Below are 24,313 nucleotides of genomic sequence, written 5' to 3' on the forward strand. Positions count from 1 at the left end.
CATTTTCTCCTCTAGGAAATGGTTATAGACATTCAATGTCAATTAAGAGCCACTCCTCAATAGACAAAAAAATACCCCCAGCCATTACCATGTGACTTGATCAATTCTTAACCAGGGTTTGCAAGTGACCTCCAAGCAGAGCCCTGGCTCCGGGAAACAACACTCCTAGCAGCAATACACTCTGGGTGTGAGGGTCCAGGTGACGCTAGCCTGGACTCTCCCAAAGAGGCTTAGCACCTGAGGGTGCAGGGTGAAGTGATCAGTCCCCTCTTCCCACTGTTCCCCTCTCGTCCACGCTCTAGGACGTATACCCTCTGCCCATGACTGTCCGAGTCGCTGCCCTCCCCTCCCCGGGACACACCAGGCCCAGTGGCCTCAGTTCCTTTGCTCTTGTTCTCCTGCCCCCACTGCCAATCTAACCGCTGCTCTCCCTCAGGTCGGGCTCCAGGAACTACTCAGTCAAGAAGCTTCATCCGATCAACTCCAACACCCCTGTAACTCTTCCTTCTTCAAACTCCAACAGAGCTTCCTCTCTGTACCATAAAATAAGTGCTTTATCACAGAACAGAGGGAGCTGATTTGTTTCAACTAGGCTTTAACTCTTCCAAGGCAGAGACTACCACATGAGACTAGGTCCACAAGAACATGTTCTAAAAAGGCATCCATACATCTGACTGTGGCATGATGTCAGCACATTCGATCCCAGGAACCCAGCACCGAACCCTTCTAAGAGCCGGAGCTGGACTGACTCTGGGAACGACAGAGTGAAGACAAGCATGCCCTGCTTCCTCCCCATCACCAACCAGTGCCAGCGAGCTTCTGGCCAGAAGACCACAATCTCCACGGGTCAGCTGAAACTCCAGGGCGGAAGCCCCAGGGCAGAGAGTTTCTTGTAAATAAAGACACTATTTGCTTTATCCCCCAGAAGAAGAAAACTACGAACTTCATTGCCAAGTTCTGAAAGCAGTTCATAAAAGCTTAGCCTCATGGGGCTAAATGAACACTAAGTCATCTTGCGGAATTGCGACACAGAAGCATTTATCCTGAACAGGTACCATGGAAGAAAAACAAAACATGTGCCAGCCTCTTAAGAAAAAGCTCCTGCTAGGCTTTCATTTCAGATTACATTTGGTACTGTTTTTCTTTTTACATTTAACAATGAATACAGGACAAGCTGCTAGCTAACCTTTAAGAGGAAAATGCACTCCAGCAATAAAAGTATTACCCAACAAAAGCTTCTTGGGGCAAAGGCTGACTCCATGTCCCCTGCAGGGAGTGCTTGTAATTTTATGTTGCCTCAGCATCTGTTTTAAAATATGTTTAGCTTTCTCATACCAGAAGTAGGGCTCACCAACCCTTGACAAGGTTCCTAATACTACATCCTACCCGACTGGCTCTAGCTGGTGGTCAGAGACAGAAACTTACAGGCATCTTTGCCCGCCAGCAGGCTAGCTCCTGGCTTACCTACTGATCCTTTAAACAGACCATTTGCCTGAGAACTTAAAGTAACCACCTCTTAGTCACAGGCTGCACCTCCTGAACGCGTGCCTGCTTGCTTTAAACCTACCAATTAAAGCTCCCTGCAGGAGGCCTGTTTGGATAAGGCCCGCCCTGGACCCAATAACCCCAATAGCGGCCTGGTCCATAGGGTCCCTTCTCTCTCTCCCAGCTTGTGCTTCTTTGCCTCCCCGTGCGGCCTCCAGGCTGCTGTGTAACCCCCAAGGTCTAAGGTACTAAAAACCTCTTAGCTTGTGAGCCTGCAATCTAGCCCCTGACAGTGAAGCCTGTGCAGAGACTCATGCAGATGGAGGCCCTGCTGGTGCTCTTCAGTCTGGGCCTCTGGTGATGACTGGAAACAGTAGCTTCCAGCTGACAGATAATGAAACTCAAAAAGTTTCATTCAAAACAGGCTCCTCCCACACCCCCAGTGAATCCAGGCTCCCTGTCTGGGAGGTGTCCTGGCTTGACGCAGTTAAGGGCTGCAATGACCACAAACTTACACTGTGGCCACATCCCTAGGGATGGCAGAGATGTGTCCCGGGCTTCAGGAGTAATAGGGACCTCAACTCTGAGATGGCATCACGGGATAGTTGTGGGGGGAATGGTCAGGGGAAGGATGAGGGGTGATGGAGTCCTTTTCCTGACTGTTCCTAGGAACCTTGAGTTTCCAGTGCCACCAAACCAAGATGCCTCTAAGGCTTCCATTGTTCTGACACAGCCAAGGACTTCAGAGCCACTCACCTGTGCTGAATTCGAGGGTCGTTCTGCACCAGGGGTAAGATGGCCTCCAGCACCTTGCTGGCTGACCCTGGAAGCATCTCCAGTACCTTCTTATCAATTGCCATTTTGTCCACAATGGTCTTAAAGTAGCGCAGGGCACTGACAACTTCCTTCTCTTTCTCCTCCAGCCAGCTCAGGTTCTGAAAGGAGACGTTAGGCATAAGGAGGAGGAGAGAGATTAAAGGGAGCTATTTTGAAAAAATAAAGGAACATTTTCTTTAAACCAGCTTGAGATCGATAGGAATGGAAAGGCTCTTGCTACAGAAACCAAGCCAGATCATTTTTCTAAGGATTGTAATCAGGAGACAGAGGGTAGAGCTGAAGGAAGAAGGGGGCTTGGACCAAGAAAGCTCATTCTGAAATTTCTGAATTCCCTTTCCAGACCCTGAGGTCTTGAAAACCACTTATCCTCCTGTCTGTCCTCATCAGCCACACTGACAGACCACCACTAACCCCGTTAACTAGAGCAAGGACTAATTTGCTGATGACTTGGAGAAGCAACAGTCAAGGCCCATGGTACATCTGTATCCTGTAAATCACATCAAGAAACTCCAGGCTTTTGTTTCAAAGATCTGAGGGACTGTAAGACTGGTCCGGGGCACGAGGGGCTGAAACCCATTCCCTCAGGATTCCTCACTAGGTTCCCAGATTGTTCACCCCACTGAAGCCCCCACTCAAGGAAATGATATGCTATTCCTAAAGGGCCTGGAAGCTCCCAGGGCTAGAAGGGGCAGGAAATCTGGGGAGAAAAGGCAGAGAAGCCAGAGCAGATGACTGTGATTCTCAAGATTCAATCATGACTCATGCAGTGGTCGCTAGCAGCATTCATGGTCCCTCTGCTCCTGAGAGAAGCCCACCTGAGACAAAGGGAAAATACAGAGCCCTGCACTTTGCAGTGTTTAAGCCAAAACCCCAAGCTTTTCTCCCTGACCGTGGGAGGCCTTGGATCCAGTCGGTGGGTCTACACACCCCTTTTGTTCTTCTCTCCAACTTCCCCTCTACTTGTCCTGATGTCAATGATCCAGGTCTCAGCTGGCTGGCAGGGGAAGGAGGCTAAGAGTCATCTACAGAAATGGAGTTTCTGAACCTGTTCTGGTTTGGGCGGCTGTCCTTCAAAAAAAAAGAGTAGTCTACAGAATGGATAAATCCCAAAATGGACAGTGTACTCAAGTAGTCGATTACATGTCTAGTGCAAATTAAGAGGGGTGTGTATGAGGCAAACAGCCACCTGCAGGATCGCAGAGGTCTACAGCATGTAAATAAAAACAACTGAGGGCAAGAAGATAATTTCTAGAAAAAGGTGATTTAAACAATATAAATATACAAACAAATGGCAGAAATTAACAAAGAGTGCTTATGATTCTGAACACTAGCTCTTTTCTTCTAAAATAGTGCAGATTGGCCAGGTGAGGTGGCTCACACCTATAATCCCCAGCACTTTGGGAGGCCAAGGTGGGCAGATCACTTCAGCCCAGGAGTCAGGACCAGCCTGGGCAACATAGTGAGACACCGTCTCAATTAAAAAAATAAAATAAACTTTAAAAAAAGGTGCAGAATACCATTTTAAACATAAAAATGTTCAATAGTAGAGGCTTTTATTTCATGGGAATGTCAAAAGAAAAATATATAAATGGCTACTTCAGTCAGACAACGTACAAATGACCCAGTCATTGCTTTCATTGAGTCTTTCCCAGAAGGTGTCCTGCAGACTAGAAGACACAATTCTCCGGTGGTGGGGGAAGTGCCCCTTCCTCATCCCCATCCCTGGGTCCTGCACCCTGGCTTTATTTTTCTCTTTTCACTACCTGACAGATTTGTTTATGGTCTGTTTCCAAGAGGCTGGGCGCTTGCTTTTCCACCTCGTGGACAAGAGCTTTCTGCTTCATGTCATCTGCCCGGGGCAGGGAGGAACCTGAGTGTGAAGGAGTCGCGGTGCCGACAGACCTCAGATGTGCCTAAAGTCACGGTCAACCAGGCAAGAAGATGACCATGACAGTGACACTGCCACCTTAGCACATCAGAAAGTGTTAGAGACCAGCAATGATGAAACTTGCTGAGGAACAGGAAACATTTTAAGAAAATGTGTCATCAGGTCACATAGGGAGAAAGTGGCTAATCTGAAGATGGGAGGCACTCGAAAGTGGCAAGGCACTTCAGAGCAGAGTCTTTCTGTCATTGCAGAGAGATCAAATCAGCTGTTTAAGAGTCAGGCTGCCCTGGGCTCCTCCTAAAGGAGCCAACAACGTAGCACAGCCAGGCTGCCTCCGTGAACTCAGATTCTACTCCCAGAATTAATGGCCTCTGGGTGTTGTGCATTCTCCAGCCTTTCAGCTGTCAAGCTGGGGATCCTTGTGAATGCAGCCGGCAGTGAGAGTTCACAGCCACACACCCACATCCAGCACTGGCTCGGACTGGGGACTCCATGCCTTGGCTTTGCTGAAGCTGCCTCGCTGCATAACCCGACGGCAGGTGCGTTCACCTGCGCACCCCTCCTGCTGTGGGGGATGGGTTGCCATCATTGGTCCACATAAGCCTGGAAACTAAATGAGGCTGTCCGTGTCTGTGGATGGCTTAGAGACAAGGCCAACTGCTAGGCTTCGGGCTTGTCACCCACAAAGTGGGGAGAATAAATCTGCCCCGTGTAACTAAAGAGGTGACTGTAGGGGACTGAATGAGAATGCATATGAAGTGGTTCACAACATTTAACAGGCACAATACCAACACCAGAGACCATATACCTGCCAGTAATAAAGCAGAGAAAGAGGGCCTAGGATGGGAACATCTGAAAGGGAAGAAAGAGGCCAGATCGTAGCTGCCACTCATTGGGGACATGGAGGCACCCACTGTGCTATGGATTTTATATAGGCTATTTTGTTTAAAGGTTATAACCACCCTGTGAAGTGGATACTATTATTTCACAGGTGGGGAAACTGAGGCTTAGTGGGATGTGGGGGAGGTTAAGCAACTTGCCCAAGGCCACACAGCTGTAGTGACAGATATGGAATTTGAACTTGGTCTGTCTGAGTTCAGAGCCTGGAGAGATGGAGAGGAGAATAAAGCCCAGATCAGAAATGTGCTGAAGTTAGAGTTTACTTGAGATCCCCTGGTCTAAAGATCTCATTTAACAAACGAGTAAACTAAGACCCAGATGGCAGAGGTGGACATAAAACCCCCATCGCCTTTCCTGCCCCGTGGGCCATATTCATTCCTGACGCCCAGGCTGTGGCTCCACAGCCATGTGCTGCCACGGGAGATGGCAGGGAAGAGGGTGAGGAAAACTGGCCCTCCTCTCCAGATACTTCTCTCCCCACAGCCGTGCCGCAGCCAGGACACCCCAACTTGCTCTGTCACTCCTTGTCCCATCTGCAGCCCGGGTGCCTCCCCTCTCCACAGCAACACAAGCCTCATTTCCACACTATAGGACAGTGTACCCTGAAAATGTGGGTAAAGCCGGGGAGTGAGGGGGAGGGCAAGTCACAATCAGTATAATAAAAAACTAGAATTGCAGGATTAAAAAAAAATGGCAATACAACATTATTCCTCTCTATTAGCCCAGAACAGTAAGGCCTAGTAAGAAGACATGTCTAACACAGACATTGGTTACAATGAGAGCACCAAATCACCACCTGCCACCAGGCTGTCCGGCAGCAGCATCTCCCTGGAAGAGCTGAAGGGGAAAGGCTTTCAGGAATCCACCCAAGAGCCCTCGGATCTAACCTCTGTCCAAATGCCCTCAGAGATGGGGCACTGGGCACTCACACCTCCCAGGACCCCCTGCTCACTGCTCATTGTAATTATAGTTTTGGCCACCCAGTATATGGCTAAATTTCCTCTACCACTTTAACACTCTGCAGCTCACTGATAGACTTGTTAAAAGATTGCAAAAAAGTTTAGAAGTTCCTCGCAATGTACTTTGAATTTTTAAATTCACTAAGAAGATGCAAGAGACTGCTAATGTGGAATCAGTCTGGGAAGACAACAGAATATAGTGAGAAAAACAGATTTTGATCAAGAAAATGTGTACCAGGGCCAACACTGTCTGCACAGTGGGAACAATAAAAGCTTCCCCACACAATTATGGTGAGGAGTAAATAAGACAGCATGTCTGAAACCACCCAGGACAGGGCTGGGGCGAGGAGGAGCCCTCGGGAAGTGGTAGCGAATCTGAATCTGTACTTTCATCTCCCTGCACTTCCATTTCCCTCGTATCTGAGCAGGGAAAGCCATGCATATGACCTGAAGTAAAATAAGAATGTACGTAATCACTCCCTAAGTGGTAAGAGAGCTAATGAATAACCAACGAGGGCAGCAGATGACAGACCCACTGCAAGGTTTCTTGGACATAATCCTCTAAGTCCACATACTCTGGCAGGTTTCTCAATGCTTCTGGTTCTGTCCATGGGCCTCCACGAAGCAACAGGTTCACATTTACTTGTCCCACACAGGTGGCTTGGGATAGAACACAGTCATCCAGCCCTTCCTAATGGGCAATGATGAAAAAGGGGTAACATTCCTTCTTGGGTGAAGATCACTTCTTGCTACAGAACAGGTTTCTCAGCCTTGGCACTACTGACATTTTGGGGCAGAGGATTCTTTGTTGTGTGTAGGGCTGTCCTGTGTATTGTAGGATGTTTAGCAGCTTCCCAACCCCTACCCACTAGGAGCCAATCACATCTGCTTTGCCTTCCTATGGCAACAACCAAAAATGTCTCCAGACATTGCCAAATGGCCCCTGGGGTTTACAGGCACCCCACTAAATGAGGGGTACTTTAGCACTGAATTTTTCTCCATGACCTCTCTTGGAAAAATGAATAAAGGGGAAAATCCCAGCTGGGTGCGGTAGCCCATGCCTGTAATCCCAGCACTCTGAGAGGATGAGGCGGGCAGATCACTTGAGGTCAGGAGTTTGAGACCAGCCTGGCCAACATGGCAAAACCCCGTCTCTACTAAAAATACAAAAATTAGCCAGGTGTGGTAGAGGACACCTGTCGTCCCGGCTACTCAGGTGGCCGAGGCGGGAGAATTGCTTGAGCCTAGGAGGCGGAGATTGCAGTGAGCTGAGATTGCTCCATTGCACTCCAGCCTGGGCGACAGAGTGAGACTTTTATCTCAAAACAAACAAAAAAACAACAAAAATAACAACAACAAAAAGGGGGGAAATCCCAGGAAGTGAGTGGCCGAACAGTTTCATATCAGAGTTCACTAGCAGGATAACGTTGTTCGTAAGTGAATCATTTTACTCTGACTGCCTGGACTAGTGTTGGATGACAATTACACTCTACTTGCAGTTAATACTACATTCGGCTACAAGAGGTTACTAAACAGATTGTAATAAAAAATAACTGTGGCACAGACCAAATCTACTGTATTACTCTTCTTCAATCTGGAATTTAGATCAATCTGGCAAACACTGACTGTTTCCCTCTTGCTTGTCAGTCACCTTTTGTTAAAAGAGGGGGTGGGAAAAACTACTTTTCAACAAAAGACTTTTAGATTTAAAACCTTTATTTTCCTCCACTTTTAACTAAAATTTTAAGATATGCTGCTGGTCAACATAAAACCCAAAAATAGATGAATTGCAAAATTCAAGAATGATGTATTTAAATAACAGGCTAGTGTTTACCAGCTGCATTAAACGGATGGCTGTGACAGTAGTTCTGCTACATAGAAATTATACTTTGGATAATCACTAAAGGATTAAGAATATCTGTCTACAGAGTTTATTTTATTTTACATTGCTAAGTTTAGTTTTATTTTATTTATTTATTTTTTGGAGACAGAGTCTCACTCTGTTACCTAGGCTGGAATGCAGTGGCACGATCTCGGCTCACTGCAACCTCTGTCGCCCGGGTTCAAGTGATTCTCCTGCCTCAGCCTCCCAAGTAGCTGGGATTACAGGCGCCTGCCACTATGCCTGGCTAATTTTTTTTTTTTTTGTATTTTTAGTAGAGACAGAGTTTTGTCATGTTGGCCAGGCTGGTCTTGAACTTGTGACCTCAGGTGATCCACCTGCCTCAGCCTCCCAAAGTGCTGGGATTATAGGCGTGAACCACTGTGCCCAGCCTAGTGTTATTTTTATGTAATGAGTCAGGATTAATATTTAAATTCGCGAGATATTAGAAATTCTGTCTTTCATAAAGAGGAAATATAGCATCTCGAGAATTCAGACTCTGACATCAGACAGCCTGCATTCAAATCTTGACTTTGCCACCTTTTTGCTGTGTGACTTTGGCTAAATGCTTAATATTTCTATAGATCCAGTTTCCTTTTCGGCAAAATAAGTTTTCACACATCAGGGTTGCTATGAAGATAAGTAAGAGGACATGTGTAAAGCACTCAGCACTGGGCCAAGAAAAGGCTCCATAAATGTTAGGGACACAGGTGTCTGTGGCTCTGAGAGCACTTGGTTATGCGGCGGTCTCACTGCACTCCACCAGCCTTGTGAGATGGGTAAGAAAGCACTCGAAGGCTTCAGAAGCCTTTTCCCTTCTAAACTATTCAGATCATCTTAGCAATTCAAGGAACAGCTGGTCTTGAGAGATGAGACTCGCCCACATCCCCCGGAACCCGTTGGACCCAAGCAGCACACCCAAACCAACCCCAGAAAGAATCCCTGAGCTTTTGCCACAAAACTCTCTCCAAAGATCATGGGACCCTGCATAAACTCTCACTTTTATCCAAGGTCCCTTGGACTCTTTCCTGAACAATTCAGCCCACGGTCACCACCCAGTTGAACATAATAATAGTGCAATAGAGTTTTTTTCCATCCCCAAAACCATGGACCAGGATTCTGCAGTAGAAGGCAAGGCAAACCCAATTGTTCTTAATTTTACACTGACCTTCTGCCTTTGAGACCTGGAAGCCACAGCACTGGTGGACATAAATTCTACTGCCTGCTGCTCCAGATCCAAGGGGAGAGGGTAGCCCTCTGGTAGAAATCTGTCTGTTGCCTCCTGGAAGAGAGGAAACCTGGATTCCTACAGAGTTTGAAATGGCTGTTTGAGGCTGAAGGGAGGGGTTGATGAAAGTCAATAGCTGTTTCAACATATCTGGCTTGACCGGCCCTGCTGAGGCCACTAACTCTTGAGGACATCTTTGGCTGGGTCTCAAGGGGTTTGCATGTTTCAGAGCACAGGCCCTAAAGCCAAATGATGGATGTTCTGGACATCACAAAGTTCCCTGTGTTTGAGTGTGCGCCAAGGCAACGTAGGGAACTGCAGGGCAGGGAGGCAGCAGCCTGGGGTGTGGACATGACGTGCTGAGCTGTTTTAAATGCCCAGAGGATGGCACAGCTGGAAAAGGAGAACTGTCTTAGCCAATTGAGCTTGGCTAACATGGCAAACACTCACCATCCTAATGGTTCTTATTTTACAAGGACACCAAAGGTCCCGTCCATGGAATGCTACGAAGTAGGTATGATGCACTGAAAGCTCAATCCCCAGGGAGGGAACATACAAATCGCACAAACTCATACTGCTGGAAGCAGGTGAGGCCAGGAGAAACACCTAGAGTCAGCTTACTTTGTTCACAGGCTTCTCTGGAATCTTTACGGACACCTCAGCTGGTTTTCCCTTCTTTGATGGCGTTCTCTTGATTTTGGGTGAGTGGAATTTGTCCATCAGCTTCATGGTGAAGGAAGAGAGATGAGAACGCTGAGAGTCTGAAAACAAAGAGGGTACTGACTGTTAGATGCAAGTGGGAAGAGGCGACGGTTCATTGACCTTTTGTGGAAATGAGCAATGTCCCCAAACCCATCTTTTTTCTTGGCTGTTGAGAGTTTCAAAGGAAAGGACGTATGGATCCACTACAAAACATTTCTGCTTACATGCTTCAATTTTTGCAATTTTCATCAAGGAATTGTGGAAATCAAAGGCAGTCCAAATAAATATGGAAAAAGAACTTGCAAATATTCCTAAGTGTCCTTACAGAGTTTGTGTGATGATCTAACTAACATCCAAGGGAACTGGCTAAGAAGAAAGAACACCCAGTCAAATCACAGATGTGTAAGATGTGAGAACTGGAAAGGAAGGCCCTTTCGAATCAACCTCTTCATTCTTTAGGAAACTGCAACAAGTGACATGTGCAAGGCTCTGGAGTTGGCAGCGGTGACTGAACTAGAAGTAAGGTGTTCAAAACCCTCTGGGCCCTGGTGAAAGACTAAATGACTTGCCCCAAAGATCAGGAATTAAGACTAGGACATCTGTTCTCGCCACTCCTATTTGACACTGAACTGGATCAGACCTAAATGTAAGAGTTACAACTCTCAGAGTAAACCTCTCGGAAAAAAACAGGAGTTTTTGTGACCTTGAATTTGACCACGTTTTCTTAGATACAAAACCAAAAGCACAAAGTTACAAAATAAAAAAATAGAAAATTGGACTTCATCAAAACTAACAACTTTTGCACTGCAAATACTACTACTAGGAAAGTGAACAAACCCACAGGATGAAAGAAAATACAGTCATGTGTTGCTCAAGGACAAGAATAAGTTCTGAAAAATGCATCATTAGGCAACTTCGTTGTGCAAACGTCAGAGAATACTCAAATGAACCTAGATGGAATAGCCTACTACACACCTAGGCTATATGGAATAGCCCATTGCTCCGAGGCTACACACCTGTACAGCATGGTATTGTACTGAGTACTGCAGGCAACTGTAATACAATGGTATTTGTGTATCCAACCATATCTAAATGTAGAAAAGGTATGGTAAATGGTATAAAAGATTAAAAATTCCACCTGTGAAAGGCACTATCACGAATGGAGGCTGCAGGCCTACAAGTTGCTCTGAGTATATCAGGGAGTAAATGTGAAGGTCTAGGACACTCCTGTACACCAGGGTAAACTTCATAACCATGGCACATTTAACCTTCACTAAATTTATTTTTAAAATGTTCTTTCTTCAGGAAGTTAACCTTAGCTTACTGTAACTTTTTTACTTTATAAACTTTTAATTAAAAAAAAACATTTTTATTCTTTTTTTTTTTTTGAGACGGGGTCTCACTCTTTTGCTAAGACTAGAGTGCAGTGGTGTGATCACAGCTCACCGTAGCCTGGAATTCCTGGGCGCAGACACCATCCTGCCTCAGCCTCTTGAGTGGCTAGGACTACAGGCAAGTGCTACAATGTCTGGCTCATTTTTAAACTTTTTGTAGCGATAAGGTCTCACTATGTTGCCCAGGTTGACAAAAATATTTTCTTTTTTTATATTCTTATTCTTTAAGCTTTTTTCTATTTAAAAAATTATTATTATTTTTTTACTTTTAAAACTTTTCATTAAAGACAAAGATAGACACACATTAATCAGCCTAGGTCTTCAGGGGCAGGATCATCAGTATCACCATCTTCCACCTCCCCATCTTGCCCCACTGGAAGGTCTTCAGAGTAATAAAATGCATGGAGCTGTCATCTCCTATGATAACAATGCCTTCTTTTATAACACCTCCTGAAGGATCTGCCTGAGGCTGTTTTACAGTTAACTTTTTTGTTTTTAGTAAGCAGAAGCATACTTTCAAATAATGATAAAAAGTAGAGTAAATCCATAAACCAGTAACATAGTCATTTATTATCATTACCAAGTACTACGTACTGTACATAACCAGATGTGCTATATATTTACACCAGCATCACCACAAACATGTGAGTAATGTATTGCGCTGGATGTAATGATGGCTACATAAGGCGAGGCGACAGGAATTTTTCAGCTCTATGATAATCTTATGGGACCATAAGATTATAATGTGGTCTGCCTTATATATGTTATAATGTGGTCTGTCACTAACTGAAATGTCGTTATGCAGAGCATGACTCTATTTGAAAATCATATGCAGCTGTCCCTTAGCATCATCAGGGGCTTGGTTCCAGGATCCCCTTCGGGGATCAAAATCCATGATGCTCAAGTCCCTTATATAAAACAGTGGAATATTTGTGTATGACCCACACACATCCTCCACATGCTTCAAATCATCTATAGATTACTTACGATACCAAATACAATGTAAGTGTTATGTAAATAGTTATACTTTATTTTAAAATTTGCATTATTACACTGCTATTTTTATTGCTTTTCCCTGCATATTTTTGACCATGACTGAATCAGAGGCTGCAGAACCCATGGATATGGAGGGCCAGCTATACCTGATAAGGGACTTGTATACAGAAAACATTAAAAAATTCTTACAGCTCTAGAATAAAAGGCATATAACCCAATGTAAAATGGGCAAAGAATTTGAGCAGACATTCTCCAAAGAAGATACACAAATTGGCAATAAGCACATGGAAAGACGGTCAACATAATTAGCCACTAAGGAAAAGGTAAAGCTTCACGCACACTAGGTCTAATAAAAAAGACAGTTCCAAGTGTTGGTGAGGACTGGAGAAACTGAACGCCCTACACATTGCTGGTAGGAATGTAACATGGTTTCTCTGCTTTGGAAAATGTTAGGAGTTTCTCACAAGATCACAGAGTTGACATGTGACCCAGAAATTCCACTCCTGGGCAGATTTGCGAGAGAAATGAAAGCCTAAATCCATGTGACTTGTACAGGTAAGTCAAAGGAAAGCTCACAGCAACATTATTGATAATAGCCAAAGGTGGGAAAAACTCAAATGTCCACGTTTGTGAATGACTAAATAAAATGTATTATATCCATACAATGGAATATTATTTGGCAGTAAAAATAAATTAAGTACGGATCAGCTCCAACACAGTTGAACCTTGAAAACATTATCTAAGCTAAAGCAGCCAGCTACAGAAGACCATATATTGTATGATTCCATTCATTTGAAATGTCCAGAATAGGCAAATCCATAGAGACAGAAAGTAGATTGGTGGTTGCCTAAGACTAGACGGGGCAGAGAGATGGAGAGGGGCTGCTATAATCAGTATGGAGTTTTTTCTCCTAGTGTACAAAAGTATTCTAAAATTAGAATATGGTGATGGTTGTATAGCCCAGGGAATTACTAGAAAAAAAAAGAACTGTACCCTTTTTGAATGAATTGTATGATATGTGAATAATATAACAATAAAACTATTTTTAAAAAAAAGCCCACTGGCAGTCTTCCTTTATCTCAGCATTATTACAACCGGTTCCAGTGTCTGAAAACATCTTATTAATCGATTTATTTAAACCTGTCTCCTCACAAGAATGCAAGTTTGGCTGGGCGTGGTGGTTCATGCCTGTAATTCCAGCACTTTGAGAGGCTGGGGCGGGAGGATCACTTAAGCCCAGGAGTTGGAGCCTAGGCAAAAGAGTGAGACTTCGTCTCTACCTACAAAATATTAGCTGGGCATGGTGGTGCACACCTGTAGTCCCAGCTACTCAGGAGGCTGAGGTGGGAGGACTGCTTGAGTCCAGGAGTTAGAGGCTACAGTGAGCACTGCACTCCAGCCTGGGCAACAGAGCGAGACCCTGTCTCAAAAAAATAAAGGCTTGGGGGACAAGTTTCCTGAGGACTGTACCTGTCTTGTTCATGCTTGTTTTCCCAGTGCTGACGTGGTAGTTGGCGCATAGAAGGTAATCAGTAAACATACATTCAACAAATGAAGAAACCAACCAACAACAAAAATATCCCAGGAAGAAGACTGCTTCTTTCAGTAACAGCAGAAAATACTTGAAATTGACTGAAAATTAAGCAATAAAACACTGTCCTACGCAATGGAAAAATAAATACCTGTAGTTTTAAAAATAAAAAGCACCCCCTCTGTCAAGTTTTTCCAGCAATTTAGCACAACAAAACGAAACAGAAAACCAAACAAAACAACCCTCCAAATAAACAGCATGGCACCTTGCACTACACAGCTCTCACTCTGTCTACCATTGCTGCATGTGACTTAACAAGGCCAAAGTTCAATTCCCTTGCTAAAGACCTTCCAGGTGGCCAGGCAGGATCAGATAAACTATCTACCCTTTGCAAATTACCTAGGCACCCACTGCGCTCTGGACCAAAGAGAAAAGCCAGGGCCTGACCTGCATTCACATATGGTCAAACCAAACAGCTTCACAGCTGTGTGATGGCCAGAGCTGCAGAAAGCCCTTCTTAGTCCCCAGATGGGGACACAAGTCAACAGGAAGCTGCTGCACCTGGCTAGCTCACCTGGAACAGCTCAACAGGGTCAGGAGGCTCTCAACACCAGCCCTCATATGTCAGCAGTCATCCCTCGCATTCAAGTGAACTGGGATGGTGTGACTTCTCCCACTCCCTTCTGTCCTGCCTCTTCTCTCTCCCAACCCAAGCAGGGTGGATCCCATTTACAGTTTATACTTCCTTCTTTATACTTCAACATGGATGTGAACAGTCTAATCCTTCATGTGATGCTTAAGAGGGTGTGCACTGTTAGCCAGGCCTGGTGGTACGTGCCTATAGTCCCAGCTACTCGGGAGGCTGAGGCAGGAGAATGGCGTGAGCCCGGGAGGCGGAGCTTGCAGTGCAAGATTGCACCACTGCACTCCAGCCTGGGTGCCTGCCACCACGCCCGGCTAATTTTTTTGTATTTTTAGTAGATGCGGGGTTTCACTGTGTTAGCCAGGATGGTCTCAATCTCCTGACCTCATGATCCACCTGCCTTGGCCTCCCGAAGTGCTGGGATTACAGGTGTGAGCCACCGCGCCTGGCCAAAAAAATTTTTAAAAGGGGGGTGTGCACTGGAGTCAGAATGCTTGCATTCAAATACTTACACATTATCTCTCTAAATCTTTCCCTCATTTTGTCTGGAAAATGAGTGAGATAACATTGTATTTCTTGAGATGGCTGATGTGATGTAGATTAAATGAGATATTTACTGTGGATAATGCAATAAGGTGTTTCACAAGATGCCTGGCACACGGCACCTGCTCAACACAAGGAGCTTGGATGCATAGCAAGGTCAATCGATTCCAAATTCTTATTTCCCAGCTGCTTCCAGAACTTCATCCAGTTATTCTGCAACACTGAACATTTAACTCACTATCCTAAGTAAATGAGGACCTTATAAATGCCCACTCTTCTCTTCCTTTGGCACTGAACCAGAAGTCTCAATCTGGCCTTTAGCCTATTAGTCTATTTCCTTCTTTGGTTTACCTGCCTCCCTGCATACGGATCCTATTGCTGTCCTTACCCCATGTCTTCTGATGGCGGCCCCACAGTGTCCCTAAAAGACACAGCCTCTTCCCTTACCAGGCAGGTTCCCAAGTCAGATGGGCTGTCAGAGCAGTTTCCTAATCCATGCGACTTCTACCCTGGTAAGTAGGACTGAAGCAGGGAAAGCAGACACAAATGGGGAAGTCTGGGCAGGATGTGTGGGTTCTCTGGCGGTCAAAGATCTTCAGGCTGGGTGAGCCAACTTCCGCTTTCTCCACCGTCTACTGCCCTGAGTTGCTGTTCAGGCAGGCATGGGGCTAAGGAGATGGCAAGATTCACAACTGCGCCGTCATGACCAGGGCGGAACTGGGGTAGACAAGTGAGGTGTAGAGGTCGATCACCAAAAAACCCTCTCAGGTTCACGCAAGGGCACGGACCAACTAAGGGCACCTCTGCCTATGAGCTGTTGACGGAACTCAAGAGGTTTATTATTGCACTCACAATTCTCGTCTGCCTTGGGCACAGCTGGGAAACCATGTCAGCACCTAAAGACAGTGGAATGCCTACCAATAAATCCCCCTCCTCAGGGTATCTGCCTCAGAACAGCCAGCTCTAGCACAAGAAGCCATAAATCAGGCAGAGAGAAGAGATTCTTTCAAATGACAACCAACCTTCTCAATGCTGGAAATCGAGGACAGCACTAACTAGGACACTATGTTTGTCATATTCTTCTTGAAACCTTGGGTTAGCAGCACAGGCTTCAGGTGATTCTCAAGGTCATTCACACTATGCCTTTGAGTGCTGAGGAGGTACTATAATGCCTTGCAACAGCAGGTTGGGGAGGAAACGACAGGTGCCCTCGCATGAACACTGCTGTTAGGGCAATCTTGCCAACAGCTCCAGACAGGCAGGCAGACAGACAGACAGACAGACAGACGCACTCTCCCTGCCCCTTTCTCATGCACGTCAATCATCCGAGGTGGAGGGCGACGTGAAGGGAGTGTTCCCACATGACTGCTGCGTCGCAGGCAGTGCCACCAACCACTCTCTTGCTATTCCACTGCTTTTCACACTTAGGAAGTTACACTGTAGATTTTGTATATGCGTCTTTTTAGTAATTTTCTAGAACTGAAGTTAAAACAAAAAATTAAAAGATTTCATACAAATATATATACACATAAGTTATAGGGAATGAATCAAATCCAGACACCCACCATCTGGCCTAGCAAACAGAACCTTCTGCAGTGATGGAGGCGGCCGGTACTTGAACTGTCTAACACGACAGGCACTAGTGGCTACTGAGGCCTGATTGTGGCTGAGGCACTGAACTGTGAGTTAACTGTGTAAACAGCCCCTGGGCTGGTGACTGGCACACTGGATGGTGCAGCTCGAGAAGCGGATGGATTCCACTGGTGCTGCCACGTGCTCCTCTGCAGCCACACCTCTTCCCTACAGGCAGCCCGACTCTGACTTTCAGACTTATCATCCCTTACTTTTCAGGACAGTTTATATCGACATATACAGTTTAACTTATAAGTTTGTGAACGTTAACTAAGTGATGGCATACTGTAAAGATTCTCACGCTCTTGCTTTTTTACTCAATAGCAGGCCTGACACTCAGGCATGCTGGGGTGTATCAGTGATTTCGTTTTCAATGCTGAGAAATTCCGTAGATTCCATAATCCCAGCTTTATTTATCTGCTCTCCTGTCAGTGGACGCTGGGTCACTTCCAGCATTTTTGCTTTAATAAACAATGCTGCTCATACATGTCTCCTGGAACACATGCCAACAGTCCTCTAAGAGCAGAACGGCTGGATTTTAGGGTATATGCCACATTGATTCTTACAGATATTGCAAAATGATTCTCCCCAGTGGCTATGCCACTTTACAGTCCCACTAGCAAGGTTAGGAGAGTCCTAGTTGCTCCATATTCCTCCCGGCACCTGGGGTTGCCAGACATGCACACTTTCCCACATGGCCATGTCTAAGAAAGGACACAAAAGTCCTCCTTCATCTGGAAATGCCAATACTGGTGTATTTTATTGTGATCTATCCAATCTGTGACAGCAACTTCAAGTTCACCTGAACTTAAGAACAGAAAGCCTCAGACTCTTGCTCCATGTGACATTTACCCCAAGGTCAGAGACTCCCAATGACTAATCTGCTAGTCATTCCTTCCAGAGGAAGGGTGGCTTATATGAGCTCACAAACAATTTCTGTATAAATGACTGTGATGTTACCAACAGCAGCCACTTTCTTGGGCAACCATCGCAGGCTACAGATCTGGCTGTCGGATGAATGTCCTTCTCTACCGAGAGAGAAAGAGGATGGGCCGGAGGAGAGGATGTAGCCTGCTCACAGAATCATGTCTCAACAGAAAACCAAGCAGAACAGAAAGACATCAAAGCCAACCCAATTTCTTCAAGTGGTCTGCCAGATGCCAATATTTCAGTCTTAAATTTTTAACTTGCCCCTCGGCCAGGCTTAACAATGGTCTCAGCCTGTTGCTGACAAATGTGGCTATCAACTGGCCTTCTTTCTGTGTCACTTGCAGCAGCAGCTGGGATCCCAACTTAGCAGTGGTTTCTGTCTCAGCTTAATCTCTCACCAGGGATGGCGGGGAGTCTCTAAACATCAACCACGCAGGATCACAAAGTCAAGGGCAAGGTGGACAACTTCGAGGCAGCCAATCTTGAGAAACGCTGTGGCTGCTAATTCCTCATTCCCTGTCTTCTACTGGGCTCAGAAGTCGAGCACTGGGAAGGATTTAGAGATCACTTATTTAATCCACATTCCCCATTTTCCAAATGCATAAAAAGGACAAATGGAGTGGAGGCGTGATTGAGGACATTAGGAAGGGCTTTTTTAAAGATGAGGATTTCACATTTTTTAAAAGTCTTTTCACTTGTCTAGGATTTTGTGGACTGCAAGGTAAAGATGGAGACAGAGGGCTGTGGGCACAGGAGGCAGCACAGCTGAAGTCTGTGGCTTTTTTTTTTTTAAACCTATTTATTTATTTTATCTTGAGACCAGGTTACGAGACTGGCTAATTTTTGTATTTTTGGTGGAGACGGGGTTTCGCCATGTTGCCTAGGTTGGTCTCGAACTCCTGGGCTCAAGGGATCCTCCTATCCCAGCCTCCCAAAGTGCTGGGACTACAGGCGTGAGCCATCACGCCAGGCCTGTGTGTCTTTGTTTTAACTTGAGCTCGGCCACTAACCTGGGCAAACTTTTTACCCGAGCCTCTGGTTCCTCACCTAGAGGAAAGCCATAGCCACAGACCTAGCTCCTCCTCAGGTAATTGTGGGGATTAAATGTGACCCGTGAGTAAAGCATGTAGCCAAGCACCTGATATATAGCAAATACTTAGTACATGGCAGCTATTATTGTCATGTGATAACCTCGTCAGGTCTCTGCCAACACTTAAAAAGGCAAAAGCTAAAAATAACCCCAGTCTAGTCGAGCCAAAAGCAACCTGGAGTTATATTTTTCTTTTTTTTTTTTTGATATGGAGTCTCACTCTGTCGCCCAGGCTGGAGTGCAGTGGCGCGATCTCGGCTCACTGCAAGCTCCGCCCTCCCGGGTTCAAGCCATTCTCCTGCCTCAGCCTCCTGAGTAGCTGGGACTACAGGCGCCCGCCACCACGCCCGGCTAATTTTTTGTATTTTTAGTAGAGACGGGGTTTTACTGTGTTAGCCAGGACGGTCTCGATCTCCTGATTTCATGATCCGCCCACCTCGGCCTCCCAAAGTGTTGGGATTACAGGCATGAGGCACTGCGCCCGGCCTGGAGTTATATTTTTCTAACAACTTTCACATCAAAAGATCCTCTGTCTTACTTAATATACAACTAGTCCTGTTAAAACAGAGGGAAAACAATATTTGAAGTTTTGCAATTCCAAAGACTCTTTTGTCATGAAAATCCATTCCTACTACCCAATTGTTCAGGAAGTCTACTGGATAACTACGACGCTGCTAATGGGAATATTAAGCCTATCTTTTAAACAATTTTCAAACAATCTCATTATAAAAATCCAAGCACTGTAAAAATATATAACGTAGAAGGTAAACATTTCTCATAACTCCACATACAGCAGAACTATTTTTTTCACTTTTTTTTTTTTTTTTTTTTTTTTAGATAACAAGCCATTGTGGGCATTTTCCAATGTGAGTGCAGTTAATGGCTGCATGATGCTCTGCTGGATGGCAACCACAGTGTATTTATGCAGTCAGGCCCCCGAATGAATACATTCTAACTTCTGCTCTTCAAACAATGCTGCGTTGATGAACACCCTCAAGCTGGCCTGTCTGCGCCCTTGTATGGTGAGACAGACTCCTAGGGATGGAGTTGTTCGGTCACAAAGGACGGGTATGGGAAGCTGGATGCGACATAGTCAAACTGTCCCGTACTGAGCTGAACGCAGCCAGCACTGCCTGCCCCAGAGTGGGGCCCTGGATGGCGGCAGAAGGGGTGAGGAGGGATTCTGGGTCCCGGGGCCTTCTCGCCTATGCAGGAAACCAGGCTTTACCTTGGATTTGGGTTAAGATCTGACAGAACCACCCTTTTCATTTTATTTGCATAACTGGTAAGCATTACAAAGAGATTCAGAATCACAAAAGGCAACATTCAAATGGCCAATAAACATATAACAAGGTGCTCAATTTGTCATCAGGAAGCAGTACATTAAAACCACAGAGCTACCACAACAAACATGCCTGAACAGATAAAAAGAAAAAACAGGGAACACTATCGGTGAGGATGAAGAGAAGGGGGACTCTCTACCCTGCTGACTGACAGCCACCCACTATGGCTGAACACATCCTTCCTCTCCAGCCCAATAACTCCACTCCAAAGGATGCCTGTGTGAGGTCACCATCAGACATGTACCAGAATATCACAGCAGCGCTCGGTGAATGCCTGTCGACAGCAGGACGGGTGAACCGTGGCACCGTCGCACAGTGGAATACCATGCAATCGACACCCATGACATGGATGGTTCTCACGAGTGTAGAGAGAGGCCAGATTGAAAAGAGTACGTTTTATACGATTCCATTTATATAAATGCAAAACAGACAAATTTAATCTATTATTTGGGGATTCAAGATAGTGGTTATGCTCGGGGACTGGGGGGTGGTTAACTGGCAGGCGACATGAAGCAGTGGGCTTCTGAGGTGACGGTTATGGCCTGTTTCTTGATCTGGGGGTTGGTTGCACAAGTGTGTTCAACTTGTGAAAATCCTGCAAGCTATCTACATAAGGTATGCGTATATACTTTCTGATGTATAGTATATTCCAATAAAAAGGTGAAATAAACTAGATACAAAGGTCTAAGATTCTTCTGAAAAAGAGCCCACATGATTTTTATATGGGTCAGATTAACAACTGCAAAGTTCATTTACAACTTAAGGAAATTCCATTCCCTAAAACAAACAAATGTATTTACCCATGAATATTCCAGAATGAATATCTTCCCTAAGAACTCTGAATTGACTATCTCAGGAAGAGCCTGTGAATATCTCAGGAAACTTTTGTTTCATCTTTTTAAAAATAATAAAAGATAACACCTACATAAATGTATACATTCTTAGGATCTTAAATCACCAGTAAATAAACATTTTCCAATCTCTTCTCCCTTATTGTATGAAAAATTCTAGGAACTTAATATAAATACAATTGAATCTTATAATGTTTTATGTTTAACCAAGATTGAATCAATGTACTTTTAATAATAGTATCTATCTCATGAGGTTCGCCTAAGAATTAAAGCCAAAACTCATTCACTGACTTTTTAGGCATCTCATCTGTGCCTTACATCAGCGGTGAGGCCCCACCCACCCGGCCTGCTCATACACTGCACCAGCCATTCTCTCCTCTCCCCACCACCAGGTTTCCTTCTGCTGTGTGTCACTTCACGTCTGCACATACACATGGTAGATCTCCCCCATCTTAAAAAAACTCAAGTCCTTAAGCCCACCTTCTCCTCCAGCTACTCCCACGTTTGTTTCTCTAAATTGCAAAACCACTTGAAAGACTTGCCTATATGCTGTCTGCAGTTCCTTTCCTCTTATTCTTCATTTTCCCCCAACATTTTATTTTTTGAGACAGGGTCTTGCTCTGTTGCCCAGGCTGGAGTACAGTGGTGTGATCCCAGCTCACTGTAGCTATGACCTCTGGGTCTCATGTTATCCTCCTGAGGAGGTGGGACTACAGGCATGCGCCACTATGCCTGGCTAATTTTTTTTTTTTTTTTTTTTTTTTTTGACATGGAGTCTCACTCTGTCACCAAGGCTGGAGTGCAGTGGCACGATCTCAGCTCACTGCCTTCCTGGTTCAAGTGATTCTCCTGCCTCAGCCTCTTGAGTAGCTGGGATTACAAGCACGCATCACCATGCTTGGCTAATTTTTTTTGTATTTTTAGTAGAGACATGGTTTCACCATTTTGGCGAACCTGGTCTCAAATTCCTGACCTCAAGTGATCTGCCTGTCTCGGCCTCCCAAAGTGCTAGCCACCACGCCCAGCCCTGGTTAAGTTTTGTTCGTTTTGTAGAGATGGGGTCTCACTATGTTGCCTAGGCCGGTCTCGAGCTCCTGGGCTCAAGTGATCCTCTTGCCTCAGTCTCCCAAAGTGCTGAGATTACAGGTGTGAGCCTTCACGCCTGGTTCCAACGTTGTATTTTGGAAAAAAAAAAAAAAAATCAAATCTATTGATGTGCTGAAAGAATATTATGAAGCAAACATCCACATACCCTTCACCTAGATTCACCAACCGTTAACATTCCGCCATGCTCGCTTTCCATCCCTTTTCTTTCTCTCACTATCACAGAAACACACATGCAAATTTATTTTTCATCAAAGCAACTGAAAGTTGCACACATTATAACACATCTCTAAATACTACCAGCTGTCTCTCTCCTAGGAACAAGGACATTCTCCTGCATAAATAACATAATAACATTATCATACCCAAGATATTTAACACTGACATAGTATTTGCTCCATAAGCAAATTTCTCTAATCAGATTCTCTATAGCTTTTTTTTTTTTTTTTTTAAATCCAAGATCCAATTAAGGAGCATACATTGCATCTGGTTGTCATGCCTCTCCAATTTCCCTTATCTAGTCTGGAGGCAGAAGGGAGGGGACTGGCTTTTGGACATTGATATATTTTGAAAAGTGCCTGCCAGTTGTCTTGGAGGAGGTCCCCTGTAAGTTGGATCTGCCTGTTCCCTGTCATGAGATTCAGGTAATACATGTTTGGTAAACACAGTTTCTGGGTGGTATGTGCTTTCTACTGTATTATTGATCAGTTATTGATAATGCTAAGTTCGATCACTTGGTTAAGGTGGTATCTGCCAAATTTCTCCACTGCGATGATATAGTTTCTCCTTTGTAACTAAAAAGTAATCTGTATTGCAATTTGAGATTTTAAGCATCTTGTTCTCTAACAAATTTTCACTGCATAGTTTGGCATCCACTGATGATCCTTCTGTGAATCTTTATTTTACTGGTGGTTACACATTGGTGATTATGAATTATTCCTCGATATTTGTTGGCTGGCATTCCTTTATAAGTAATAGGCCCCCACCCCTTACTTTTTTTGGTATCACTATGGACCTGGGTGTTCACTTATTATTCAGCGTGTTATAATCCATTATAATCATGCCCTTTGATGTTCAAACTTCCAAACTTGGCCAGAGGGAGCCCCCATCAATCTTTGAACACTTCTTTGGTTTTTGATGCAAAAGAAGCTCCAGAATCACCCTGTACCTTCCCTACCCCATTTCTAAAGGAAATCAGCTTGGAATCTGCCATTTCTTTAATGTACCCTAGCTCCTTTTGGTGGGGAGTGGTATTTAGAAACCAAGATCTGGGCATTAGATGTGCTCTTTGCCACTGGGATGTCACTGTTCTATGTCCTTTCAGTGGACAAAGCTAGGAGAGAAATATGTACATATATTTAATGTACATATATATAATTCAATATGAGTATGTGTATATATATATATATATATTTTAAATCATAAGTTAATACTGTTATTTCTTACTGCAAGCCAACACCACTGGGTTCTTCCTCCTTCCTTGATTCCATATTTGCAGCTCCCTTCCACAACAGTGAGAACCCTGGTTTCTAACATCATCAATCTACTCATTTGCCTTATCCTACAATAAACACAAAATTTCTTCAGAATTGCTACACGAATATCATTAACAACTACTAAAGGTAAAAGTTCAAGATTTTTTAGCAATTCTTTTAGTCCTTAGAATATATCCTGTGACGGGCATACAGCAAGTACTGAGTTCAAAAAGATATTCTAATTCTTTTTTCTGTGTGGGTTATATTATCATTTAATATACAGTTAGGTTTATTTTTACTGATACTCAATTTCAGGATTTTTTCTGAATTTGTAAAACATTTATATAGTTCAGAAGTTAAAAAACTACATAACTTCTGGTTTATCCCTCATTTACACAGAAAATAAGTAGTATATCCATCCTTATTTCCTCTTCTTACAAATACTGTATTAGACATCCACAGGAGCCTGAATTAGGCAGTTCAAGAGAAGTGAAGGAGCCAGGTGAAGGCTAGGGGTATATATTCGGGAGCTGTCGGCATATACACAGTACAGGAAGCTAGAAGACCAGTGGAGGCCCTCACGGACATGTGTAGATACAGAAGAGGGCCAGATGACTTCATTGTTGGGTGGTCTCATTACACAACACAAGCTCTTGGTGATTCCCTTGGACATTTGACAGGTGGCTCAAACACAAGTCTAAAACTGTATCTCTGAAGCTTCCTCCCAAACCTGCTTTGAGCACATCTTGGTAAACAGGACATTTCACACTTCCAGCAGCTCAGGTTAAAATCCTTGATTCTTCTCTTTTGCTTGAGTCCATCCGGCAATCCTTTGGCAAATCCTGTGAGTTCTACCTTAATGGTACATTCAGAATCCACCACTTCTCACCATGTGCACCA

The 24,313-nt window shown here is 44.5% G+C and overlaps 1 protein-coding gene across 7 annotated transcripts in view; it reads right to left on the bottom strand.

Annotated features, from left to right (window-relative positions):
• The window catches only part of RAPGEF1 (Rap guanine nucleotide exchange factor 1), a 164,452-nt gene that overhangs the window by 65,058 nt on the left and 75,081 nt on the right, over window positions 1–24,313 (bottom strand). For 6 of the 7 annotated variants that reach the window (XR_004031460.1, XM_030818074.1, XM_030818072.1 and 3 more), the window contains exons 2-4: window positions 9,801–9,940; window positions 9,120–9,233; window positions 2,242–2,420 (exon numbers count right to left, since the gene is read on the bottom strand). Coding sequence is in view for 6 of the 7 variants with exons in the window: in XM_030818074.1 (XP_030673934.1) it covers window positions 2,242–2,420; window positions 9,120–9,233; window positions 9,801–9,940 (433 nt within the window). In the remaining variant the exon portion in view is untranslated. The remainder of the gene's footprint in view (window positions 1–2,241; window positions 2,421–9,119; window positions 9,234–9,800; window positions 9,941–24,313) is intronic. The other variant, XM_030818073.1, reaches the window with a different exon arrangement.

The sequence above is a fragment of the Nomascus leucogenys genome, chromosome 8, assembly GCF_006542625.1.
Source record: "Nomascus leucogenys isolate Asia chromosome 8, Asia_NLE_v1, whole genome shotgun sequence".
Taxonomy (NCBI): Eukaryota; Metazoa; Chordata; class Mammalia; order Primates; family Hylobatidae; genus Nomascus; species Nomascus leucogenys.